We start from the raw sequence: 12,414 nt of genomic DNA, 5'->3' as shown, positions 1-12,414 counted from the left end.
AAACTTCCGGAGATCGAAATCTAAGTAAATCCCTATGCAATCGGACATAAATTAGTATCGAAATGCAAGTTTTAAGCCTTCTGGAAGCACTACGGTTGTGAGAATGGCAAGAATGTTTCAAATGGGAAAGTACACAACAATTTCATCCAAAAGTAAAAAACAGACGCTTTTAACTTTTAATTGTAACCATATATATCTATCATTCATGTTGAAATGTACAGGGTTCACCCACTGCGAAAAAGAGATCCCAAAACAGTAACATTATAAGAGTAAGAATTTCTCGTCTAATCGCTGTCTAGCTGTGCGTATTTGATGCCATGAACAATAATCCTATATACACTATTCTTATTCTACAAGATTACCCAATTCGTACGGCCAAGATTTACGATCCACCATCTCCGCCACAGCAGAAGACACAGCAGTTGAGGCAGCCAGCACATGCCAGACCAGTGCAGAGCTGAGTGAATACGTTTGCACATTGAGGATTTACCTTGAAGCAACACTGGATGCAGGCCATGCAACAACATCTGTTCCACATTGAGCCACAGCAACTCGAAGCTGCTCTCACAAAAATTTCAGCAGCTTCCGGGAGTTTTGGTTCTTCGGATCCAGGAGGAATGTTCTCGGCTGTTGCCACTAAGTTGCCAAAGCCAACGGATAGTGTTGGAAGCAACGTCGGTTTTTCAGAGTCTTTCGTCTTGTTTGTGCGGCTTTTCTTTGATGTCTGTTATGATGTTCATTGAATAATCAATCAGAAAGATGATCCATTATATTATATCAATACCAAAGTACACACTTTCATCTATTTAAGTTGCAATCATTTTGGAAATATAAAAAAATGTTCAAAAAAGACATTCTATCACACTATATGGTGAAGAATAAGTTAGAAAGGAACACTAATTTTGCACGACGAAATTGTTATGGACTTGATGATAACCACATGATATGCTAACAATTGTCCCAGTAGATCAACACGGCAGAATTTAGTTCTGTTTTAGAAAAATGCTTACCCCTTGTGGTCCAGATAATTCTTTGTGAAGTATCACCATGCGTGTATACTCACTCACGACATTGGTCTGCATGCTCAGTTCAGCTACCTGCAAATAGTAGGATATAACATCAGAATATTGGTGCACAACTTCGGAATCAAGGACCTGGGGTAAGATTTTCGTTTTTAATTTTTGGTTTAGGGATATAGAGGAAATACGTGGAGGAAAAGAGAGACGAGGTCGAGGGAGGTGGTCATCTTTTTGTAACCTGTCTACATTTTAATTTTCGGGGTAGGGGAATGTAGTGAAGCAAGCAACAAACCTTATCCTGAAGCCCTTTGTTATCTCCATACCATGCCCAAGCAGTCAACAACTCAATCTGTCCTTTTGCACATACCTGTACAGAAAAGGAAAAAATTGTCAAGAAACAGGAAATAAGGTACGGTCCTGGCGATGGCTTCTTGTAAAATTCGCAAGACAGGTGGATTTATTTTAATTGGAATAAGAACGGAGAGAACCCTAACTTGTACTGAAATGGCAAAATGATTCATTGGTGTGATCATGCATGAGTTCTGAAACAGATATTTTGTACGGGACTAAGCAACTACAACTTAAACCAATATAAAATGAAACGTGAACCGGAACCATACAAGCATGGAAAGAACTGTACAATCCAGTAGGAGGTAACACAACGAACACCATCATTCAGTTCACGAAAATACAGAACTGGCAAAGCCAACTCAATAGCAAAACTCATCAAAATTATTCTAAAAAGATTTATGAGCGGAAGTCAAACTGTAGTTATGCTCACAAGTGAACGGCTTAGTAGTGTCCTTACCCTGTCAAGAGGTATGTCCTTTGCATCTTGTAACTTCAAATTGATCTCAATATTAGACATATCAGGTAGAAGGCCTTTAGCTTTAAGTGAGCTGGGAAACTTTCCTCGGAATTTGCCAGATACGGTTAATGGACTCTCAGATGAGAGGTCTGGAATATGGGAAGGGAATACCTAATGCATAAATTGCAGAGTTGTCATGGCACCTCCAAATAAATTGCTAAAGTTGATGTAAGTTGGATAAATTGTCCAAAAAAATACAGCGAGTAAGTCTATGTTTAATGTTGGTTTCGCGTTGTAAATGCAAAAGGTCCTTGAACTTTTAAAACAGAAAGCATACCTCAACATCAACAAGATTATCCAGTGTTTCAAGGGTGATATTTGTAAGAATCACAGATGAGGCTCTGGTAAATAAGCTCTGCATTCGAGACTCGACCAAATCTGAAAACAAAAATGAAAAAAGATTAAGGATTTGATAACTACAGCTAAAAGAAGTTAGCACAAATTTCTGATATACCTTTAACATATTTGTTCATGGCTATATGACAACAGAAGGTGAGTCATATAATTTGTATGATTTGAAGATCGAGTTTCTAGAAGCCTAGGGCTATTAAAGCTTTTTATTTGACAAAACAGACCAAGATTCATACAAGCTCTAAGGTACAGTATTCATATGTCTTATAAAATATCAGATACTTCATACCAGCTGAAATACAAAACATGTCTCCACGATATAAAATCCTTTCCAGAAGAAAATAGTGAACTGACCTATATCGTACGCAGCATCATATTGGCCCCTGCCAATCATTGCAAGCATTCGCAGGAAATAATGGTTGCAGAATGTACCTGGAATATTTCAGATAAAAGTTAGCCAGAAGGTAGAGCATACAATATAGTTGATTTTTCTCCTTTAAATGCGAGTGTACTAAAAACAATGTGTGCTTGATGATAAATAAATGTGACTTTATGCTGGCAGAGAAAAAGTGTTCTCAACTGATATTAAATCATCAGAAAGAGTTTATGATTTCACTTGAGTAAAATAATACTGGCCTGATCTCTAATGGCACAAGCAAAAACCCTTACCTATTCCAAAAGTGTATATACGTGGAGCTATAGGACCTGCTTCTGTAAGACGCTTCTTCATTACATCACAAATGCGCCTCTCATCTTGAACAGACCCATCAGTAACAAGGAAGATGATAGGAAATGAACCCCGAGTATTGGATAGCATCTCTATTGCCTAAATCAAAGCGACAAAAGAAATTTTAAATCTCAAATGATGTCAGGGGTTAAAATTTACAAAGGTAAACTGAGAAATATACATATCCACACACCCACACACACAGAGACACATCCAGTTGCAGAATAATAGACCATGAAAAATGGATACTCCTTAAAATTGTCATTTTTGACTGCCATAAATTACATTAAGAGATATCCACGTTCTTATGCATGAAAGAATCACAAAGAAATATAAATGGTAAATTTTAATGGCAGAATTCACAAAGAGGCAAAAGGAGCATGAGAAGATACTTGGTTAAGGGGAGGCAACATATCTGTATCGCTGCCAGCAACACAATTTATGCCAATCCACTCAATGGCCCTTTCAACATCCTCCTTGGTAACCGATTTCATTGATGTGGAAGATAAAAAAGTCTGTCCATTAAAAGCTATAATGCAAAACGAATCTTCTGGATGAAGCTTTGAGAGGGCTGCAGATAGTACATTCTTAACATCATCAAGTGGCTTTCCCTGCATACTTCCACTAATATCAACAACAAACACTACATCCCTTCTGAAAACCTGAAAGACCAATTAGGAGGGGTAAGAATAATGTACATTACAAAATCCGAACACAAAGGGTTAGAAATATTCAAAGAGAACTGCATAAGTTGTATTCATTATAACAGCAACCTTCCTGCTCTGCTCGTTTCCTGGTAGAAGATAGACACAGAAGATTTCTCTTTGATCAATGTCATGCATGGGCGGTGACTGCACGAGAACAGTACCAAGTGTATGACTCGATGAGACCTAGAAATGCACAAATATGTTAGAATGACAAAAACATTATATAATATGCCCACATGGAACTGAAAAGATTTCTCAAATATGGTCAAGCATCTAGCTGGAAATAAAAATGCATGCAAGCCTTACCGTGTACGAGAAATTAAAGTTGGTATTTGACCAATTCAGAACATCTGCCTCGTACAGAAAACCCAATTTCCCAACTTGGCTTATTCCCCGTAATTCCTGAAAAGTCAAAGCAAAAAATATAAAAAGGTTGCCACCTTGCTTACAAAAAATGATACGAAAGCCCTCAGAGTTATGATCAAAGTTGCACCTTCAAAGAATGACTAACTGTCTTGCACGAAACTTCAGTTCCAACGCAAGAGTTCACGTTTAATTGGATCTTTTCTTTTTTCAGGTACTTCCTTCCCGGGGGGATGACATACTCCGGAAAAGTGAATGGTACATTCAAAGAGAAATCACCATTTGAATACGACAATTTCTGAGACCAACTCATTTTGATTGAGATATTGGCTCCTCCGTTGACCTTGAATAAAACAAGAAGAGTACATTTCATAGAAAAGAGCAAGAATTAAAATACACGACTCCGAATGCTGATAAAGTAAAAACAAAAAGTATGTCGATTCTTCGTACGTTATTATTACCTGAGGTGTTGTTAATGTGAATATTAGAGGTTTGACTCTGAGAAAGCCTCCCTCTGCATTGGCCATCTTCTCCATCTCCTTCTCATCTTCCAAATGACTGAGTTGAGTATGGTACGATTTACTGTTTACGTCGACCTCAACACCTAGAATTGAACCCTGTTAGCACAAATATATGATTTGCTTAACAAGAGGGATCAAAATCAACACACCCAAAAATTCGATCAATTTCAAAATATTTCCAAATTTCAGCAACAATATCATCATTAAATTCAAAACCCCAACAGCTATTTCAACAAATCAGAGCCTCCAAAGGAAATAAATTAACAGACTGAATACAAAAATGCAAAAAAGATAACTTTTTTTCGAATTTATGCACCTGTTCACCCATAGGAATGGCAACGCGGCAACCGCAGCTCTTGCTAGCCTTTACGCAATGGACCCTCCACGACCCGGAAACCCGAATAAAGGCGGTGTCCATGTAGCAATCGACCTCGAGCTCGACCCGGTTCATCGTCAGCGGAATGAGGGCCGGGGGGTCACACCTTCCGTGCACGTGGGGCTGGTAGCTGGGGATGTCCGGGTTGTCGACGATGGCCGGGTCGGAGATGACCGCGTAGACCATCGGCGCCTTAGGGAGGAACGCGCACGACGTCGCTTTGTCCATCGACGGCGGCGGCTTCGGCGGCGACACCGCTCGATCCTTCCCGAAGTATAGTCGTTTGGAGAGCTTGAGACCGTCATCCACGGCTTTGGAGAAATCCTCAGCCATTTCGGACGATCAAATGGGGAATTTCGGATCCGAGAACTTGTGGGTCTGCAGGAAATCGGATGTTATAGCGAATGGGAGTCGATTGGCGATCGCAGAATTAGACGAGCGAGAGAGCGCGAGACACAGAGGGAGATTGCGTGACCGTTGGGGAACGCTGGGGCATTTCCTTTTTTTGAAATATTTCACAAGGCGTTATTGTTTTTAGATGCGCTCGAAAACCAGCTGGCGGATTGACGAGTGGGAACGCGACGCGTGGAGGGACGGCGGGGCATTTGGATCTGGTGGTACGCGGAGGGCGCAGGGGAGCATGTTTGGCGCGTTGGGATGCGCGGGCATTCGTTGGAAATTGAGTGCGTTGGTGAATGAGAAGCACGTGATCGTGGCTTTTGGATGAGAAGGGTTAATCTGACTTTTACGGGGTGATTACGTGGATGATTAAGTGGGTAATTAGAGAGCGAGATTGATTAGGACATGGGTCCTTGTTTTCTAAAATGCTATGAGGACATGTACACGTGGAGCGTTGAGGCGACACCAGAATGTCGTCCTTCTGTCACTAACAATATTTTAGTGGGCGGACGGTTAATGAAGATAAGATCTTAAAAAACTATAAAATAAGGGGTCAATATCTTAAATATTGAATAATTATGTTTTGACAAAAAAAGAAAATTAAAATACACACGAGTAAAAATGAGAGTCGAATTCTTAATTTTTTGACAAATATTATATAAGATAAAAGCAAGATATGAGAAAAGTTAAAAAATAATAATGATTTGTTTACTTATTTATGAGCGAATCAAGGATGAAAGTGAAATCGTCTCTTTCTTTCTTGACCTAAACGAAAAGGTGTCATCTTTTCCAATATGTAAAATAGTTATCTAATTTCACAAGTTCAGTATCATTATTGGTAAGTTCATCAATCATGAACTACCAATGATCGATTTTAGTTCATATCCTAATCCACCCGCCAAGCAAGGTCTATGTCTAATTATCTCAAAGGCCGAAGGCTGCTTGACCCACAAACCAAGTCCAACACACTCAAAGGGTGCACAGGTGATGTTGCCAATGGGAGACGTACTTTAATCTGTTTATACACCCGATTTCAAATTCTTATTCTACCGTTTAAATTTCTTTAAAACAGAAGCTCATGATAAAAGGAGTAAAAGAAAACCTAAGAAGAGTTAGAAAAGTGACTAAAAAAGACATGGAATACTTAGAGTTAACGGAAGATTTGACATAAAGCCGAGCGCAGTGATGTGTTCTAAAATTCATAAAGACAACCCCATTTAGTAAGATAAGACTTTGTTATTATTGTTTCTAGATTAGATGAATGTGTGCAGAAGCAACAAAATTCTCATAAAAATGCCAATTAAAAAATGAAGTTTTAACGAAACACTCCTGGTACTGTTCACTTTAAACGAAAAACCATATTTTTACCTTTACTTGGTACTATTCACTACACATTTATTTGTCATTTTTCATTAAAACTAAAGTTTTTTTTGAACTTTTTCTTAGTTTTCCTATTAAAAAAAATGTGTATATACATTCGATTATTTGGAATTTTGTAATATGAGTAGGGTAATGCATTAGACACAATGAAAATTGTACACCCATATACATTCTTGACTTGAAAATCCTATTCTTTCAATCCTGAATATCTAATCCTACCACCCTCTGCAGAATATCTGAAATCTCGCTTCCCTTTTAATCTGTTGCGGTGCTTTCCCAAACAACCCTCAATCTCGGGGTTTAAGCAAACTAACCAAAACTGAAGAGAAGGTCTCGATCGGCGAAGCTACAAACCTACAACAAAAGACTAAACCTGGGACACCACAGGACTTCACGTTGTCCACAGTAATTGTGGTTGTGATCAACTGGTTGCCATTTTCTCCAACGATCAAAGTTTGCGCTCGATTTCTATGTAGACCTTCGCGGGTGACATCTCCCCTTCTTTGGGATAAAGGCCTTTAGTCCTGGACCTGAGCCATGGAGTCCCTTTGAGGGATTTGATTAAAACTTCGGGATCAGTTACACTGGACTAGATTTGTGCAAGAAGAATTTCATTCCATGTATCTGGAACAGCAGGTAAACACCAATGCAGACAATCTTGCACGCCTGGTTTCGCTGTTTTGCTGAACCGGGATATATGACCTTCATCCCTGACCTTGGATAGAGCTGTTGTGTCCAAGAGCTTAACCCCTGTTCCCTTCGCTGCACCTGCAGCATCTGAGTCACTAGACACTTCTTGCAATACTTCCTTTCCTATCGACATACGAGTGGTGTTGTCACAGTTTCCTCCTGTGTTCCATTCACCATCGACAAAATGCCTGGGCGAGATGGTCCGGTAGAAAGCTTTGAGACCCGGATACTATGGGAGCTGCGAGTTCACCCAATTAATGATACTGTGGACTGTCACATTATTGGCCTTCCAAATCACAGCTATCTTCCTGTCAGTGTTTCGGACACCCCCAAGAAGCATCACCCAACGGTTAGCTTTAAGCTTTCCACGGTTCTAGTGGTGCCCTGTATTGAGGACCAGGACATCAAGTTTATGAATATATTGGCGCAAGAATGTGGGTGGCCGATCAAGGTGCATGGCATAATGAGTGGCTGGGTTTGAAGCATCAATAGGCTGCAGATCAGAGGGTTGATGACCAGGAATAGAGGATGGTAGTGTTGGTGCTTGGGAACCGATATGCCCACCCACTAGGGCGGACATCGCCACGTGCTTGGACTATCCCGTATTCCGGCCCCACATCTATAACATCATGCCTCACCTTACCACCTGTGATCATGCACATTAAAGACTGGAACTGCTGTCGGCCCATTGAAATTCCAACAAAAGCTAGAGTTTTGTGTTGCATCCTGAATACAATAATACAATACTCACATTATCAATATATGTCAGGCTATAGTCGCTATGCCAAACAAATAAGAAAGAGAGCAAATAAATCACCCAAAGGGGTTAAAACCTACAGAAAATAAGGTTAAAAACCTTAAATTCTTCAAATAGATGAACGGACGAGAGATATTAAAATGCAAGGTAGCTTGTGAATCCTTGATTGATACTTACATGCACGAAATAAGAGATCTACTAACCAAAACACCACAACTTGAGAAATTCGTTAACTTGAGCCCAGAATGGATTTAATATATAGGAGAAACAATCATTACAGATCAGATTTATGCATACTAGGGGGCTAAGGTCACATCACACCAGATTCAAGATAGTAATAAAATGAAACCTTGCACATGATCGAAACTGTTTAATTTTAACATTTTAATACCTTTTCAAGAACTTAGAGCCTTCAAATTCTTCCATTTGACAATCTTTTGGCTGCCATGAAACCTTCTCATAGGAAAAATCTGTGCGCTGTGTCATCCGGCAAGACCACATACTTGACAGCCATTGCTTACAGCCATGCCCAGAATACAGCGGCTTCTTATGGTCCACAACCCATTTTCCTTTCGCATAATTGCAGACTGGAGCTATTGTTAGATAAAAAACAATCAGTAATATAATCACGAAAGCTAACAATAACAAATTGGTCTAGGTAGATTCTTGTGATCGAGCTTTCCAAGGATTTAGAAAGAAATACAAGACATTTAAAAACAAAAATTAAAACATAATCTATCATATAACTTCAAAGATATTATTACCTAATGCTGTCCCTAGCTCCACGTTTTGCTTTTGTACATCTGAATTATTTTCCTCTGCTTTTTCTTTCTGTCTTGCATCAACTGCCTTGCCATCTATTTCCGCTTCCTGAACTTCTTTATTTTCTTCTCTTTCTTTTGACCCACTTGTTAAAACCCCTGGCACCATAATAACATACAATTCAAGTCCATACTATTTGATGATGTTTAAAGCATATAGCCATCGAGATTGTACTGTTAAAAAGAGAAATAGAATTTCGGGGATGGATTTCAGCATTTGAACATGTAAACTGTACAAAAAGAAAAGCAAGATAGTAATGTCATAACAAGATAATTTTGAGAGAAAATTTGATTTGGCACAACACTACTCACGCTACTCTAATGAACACAACAGTTTGACGTACAAGAAATAGGACAACTTAAGAAATACAATCAGAAAACCAACATATCAATCACAAACTCTTCATAAGGATCTAACTCCAAGGACACAAAAGAAAACAATATCTTACCACTTTTCTCAAACTGGTTTGATGCTATATCACTACTAATCTCTTCACTTTCGTCAGAGCCTTGTTCAGAACCTGGTGGAGCTCCGAGTCGTAATTCTTCTTTTACAGTATCTTTTTGGGTAAATGTTGCTACCCCTTTGCCCACATCTATTTCTTGTTCTGATAGTGCAGATTTATCTGCATAATCATCCCTTATCTCTGCAACGAACACCAAAGGGAAAATACGAATAAGCTATTGAAAGAAAACCAGCAACGTTTGCCTAAAGGAAAATAAGGGGATGTTTGTTTGCCCTCGACTCTCACTGGATTGGACTGGACTAAGGGTTAGTCCAGTCCCGTGTTTGGTACCTGCTGGGACTAAATACACTACTAGAGACAAACCTGAGCCCAACTGCAAACGGGTTTGGGGCGGCACCAAGTTAGTAAGAATCTGGGTTTTCTCCCATCCCCATATAAGAATGGTGGTGCACATTAGAACAATGGTAAAAAGAGAGAGCTGTTTACACTTCAGTCCATAAAAGCTTCCTTTCATTCTATATACACAATACAAGACCAAACAAGTACGTTAGAACTTAAAGTTCACAGAACTTTTACAGTTCCTAGCCATCGAAATGTGCCTGCATGATACAAATCACAAGATAACAAAAAAATAAATAAATAAATAAAAACTAACAAAAAAATTATAAAAATAAAAAAAATAAAAAATAAAAAATAAATTTGGGCGTTTCATTCCCCAGCTTCGTCTCCACTGCCACCCCGCCACACTCGATCCCTGACCTTCGACCACTCCACCTCCCACGCGCCTTCTTCTTCTTCTTTCTCTCCGACTCCTCTGTCCTTGAAAAACCCACACGCCACCGCCTCAGCTCTACTGTAACGACGGCACTATGTCTCACAGTGCACCGATGGTGCATGCAAGACCACAGTCACATTCCACATGCTCCATAGATTCGAGATATAAGGTTTTGAGGTTAAATTACTCAAGGAAATGGTGGTGATGGTGGCTAGTTTGCCACTGTGCTAGAGAGAGAGAAAGAGAGAGTTTGCGGAAGTGAGGGAACTCCCTGGAGCCAATGCATATTAGGTGGCTTATTCACAAGTATAGCCGTCTTGCATGTATGACAGGTGGAACTTGGAAATCTAATGACACACACACACACACATATATATATATATATATATGTTTTCTTTCCAACGAGTTCACCCAAGGAAAATGATAGGGAAAATGATAGGTGATATGATCAACCTTTACGGTACAAAGTCAATCTCAACTCCTATATTGTTTCCCTTTATTGAATTTCATAATCATTCATTAATTTGTCTTTCAAATTCTTCTATATAAAAAAAATTGCATCACTAAATGACACGTGGTACAACGAGATCGATTAAAAATCTTATCCGAAATTACAAATAAAATAATTTTTTATTATTTTATAAAATAAAAAATATTAATATTTTATTACCTATTGTCATGACTATTCAATTAGAGGTGAAGATGCAAAAGGTAGTTACTATTCATTAAAGGAGATTATTGTTCATTGAAGGCTATTCAATAGTGTGTTACCCTAAGAGGTCTTTGCAACGCTGGAGTTGCTCTGAAAAAGCCTAAGATGCATCATAAATTAATGGTTTATATTGATAAACAGTAATCTACCCCCCCCCTTCTTCCCTCTCTTCAAACAAATTGATTGAAGAAACAAAATCGATTTCGTAGCTCAACAATAGCATTCTCTCATTTCCCATCAATCCATCGAAACCTAACATTTCCATTTTCTCGGTACCACGCACAAACAAATCAAGTTCAAATTTCCCAAAACAGAAAAACGAATCCGAAAATGAAAAACCTCGGATCTGGAAAGGGTTTTGTTTCCTGTATGCAAGTAGCTAGATTGCGAAAAATATAAATTAAAGATTGTAATTTTAGATGAATCCGAGTAGAGGGTTTGGATTACCTGAGACGAAAACAGCCCAAAAATGCCATCAATTCTTCCCAGAATTGGATTACCGAATCCGGAAATGGTTGAGGATATATAATCTGTGAACAAATTGGGAAACTTAATGAAAATTTATGGCGAAAATGAAGATACGTGTGAGAAATTTGTCTGAAAGTACAAGCTCGAATGGAGACCGCGAGAGGGATTGGAAAATTAAATTCGATTCTTTTTAAACAAATGATAAATTTTGACGTTACTATTAAGGGTAAAAATGTAATACAGTTAGTAATATAGTTAGGTAGTTAGTTTTTGGTTGAAGTAGTTAGGATTTCTATATAAACAATAGTGTGTAATATTCATTTTTGTCAGTTAATACAAATCATATTTCTCTCTCTAAACTCTCTGTCTAGAATCTCTTTGTTTCTCTCTATCATCTTCCTCTTCTTTTGTACCAATCCATCATCTTTTATAATGTAGTTAACATGGTATCAGAGCCACCAGGCTCACGCCATGGATTTTGGTGGTTCCATTTCTTAGTTGTTTTCATTATTTTTTTTCCAACTTAGTTTCTCTTCAAATTTTCATTAGATATTTCGATTAGATTTTTGGTGCTACCGCAATTGTTAGGATCGTGATTGTTGCAGTTGTTGTGTTGATTGGTTTGGTTTGGAGATTTCTCCACCGACGCCTCCGCCACCTCCAAGAACTGAAGCTCTCCGTTGCCGTCCATCTTCTGGGTTGATTTGTTTCTGGGTTTGATTTTCTGTGAGTCATGGAATTTTGGGTTTGATTTTCTGATTTGGGTTTTTGAGCCAAAAGGTGTCTCAGGTTCTCAATGTATTTTAGTGCGGTTAGGATTTGAGATATGGAGACTGGTGGAAAGTTGAAGAATGGTTCCAAAGGAATATGTCGATTGGCGCTCGGGAGAGTTGAAAGTTCTGGGAATCTTGAAGTGCGAATGATGCGTATAGAGAATTAGGTGATTTCATCTCTGTGAATTTGTGATTCGATATGTTCATGTAATCTTGAAGCTATGGTCTTTGGTATTGATT

At 38.7% G+C, this 12,414-nt stretch overlaps 1 protein-coding gene and 1 pseudogene across 1 annotated transcript; both read right to left on the bottom strand.

Annotated features, from left to right (window-relative positions):
- Positions 1 to 167: 167 nt before the first annotated feature.
- On the bottom strand, positions 168 to 5,451 carry LOC126605734 (uncharacterized). The gene is made up of 13 exons (XM_050273173.1): positions 4,873 to 5,451; positions 4,497 to 4,652; positions 4,166 to 4,378; positions 3,979 to 4,074; positions 3,739 to 3,855; positions 3,358 to 3,627; positions 2,908 to 3,064; positions 2,593 to 2,670; positions 2,165 to 2,265; positions 1,828 to 1,998; positions 1,312 to 1,386; positions 1,011 to 1,097; positions 168 to 724 (listed from the first exon to the last, which is right to left on the bottom strand). Exons 1-13 carry the CDS (start codon positions 5,263 to 5,265, stop codon positions 383 to 385), a joined length of 2,256 nt encoding a protein of 751 aa, XP_050129130.1. The 5' UTR covers positions 5,266 to 5,451; the 3' UTR covers positions 168 to 382.
- A 1,350-nt stretch (positions 5,452 to 6,801) lies between these two features.
- On the bottom strand, positions 6,802 to 11,613 carry LOC126601481 (protein trichome birefringence-like 16; annotated as a pseudogene).
- Positions 11,614 to 12,414: the final 801 nt, after the last annotated feature.

This window comes from Malus sylvestris, chromosome 15 (genome assembly GCF_916048215.2).
Source record: "Malus sylvestris chromosome 15, drMalSylv7.2, whole genome shotgun sequence".
Lineage (NCBI taxonomy): Eukaryota > Viridiplantae > Streptophyta > Magnoliopsida > Rosales > Rosaceae > Malus > Malus sylvestris.
Note: the sequence above shows the minus strand (reverse complement) of the source record. Positions and strands in the feature narration are given on the sequence as shown.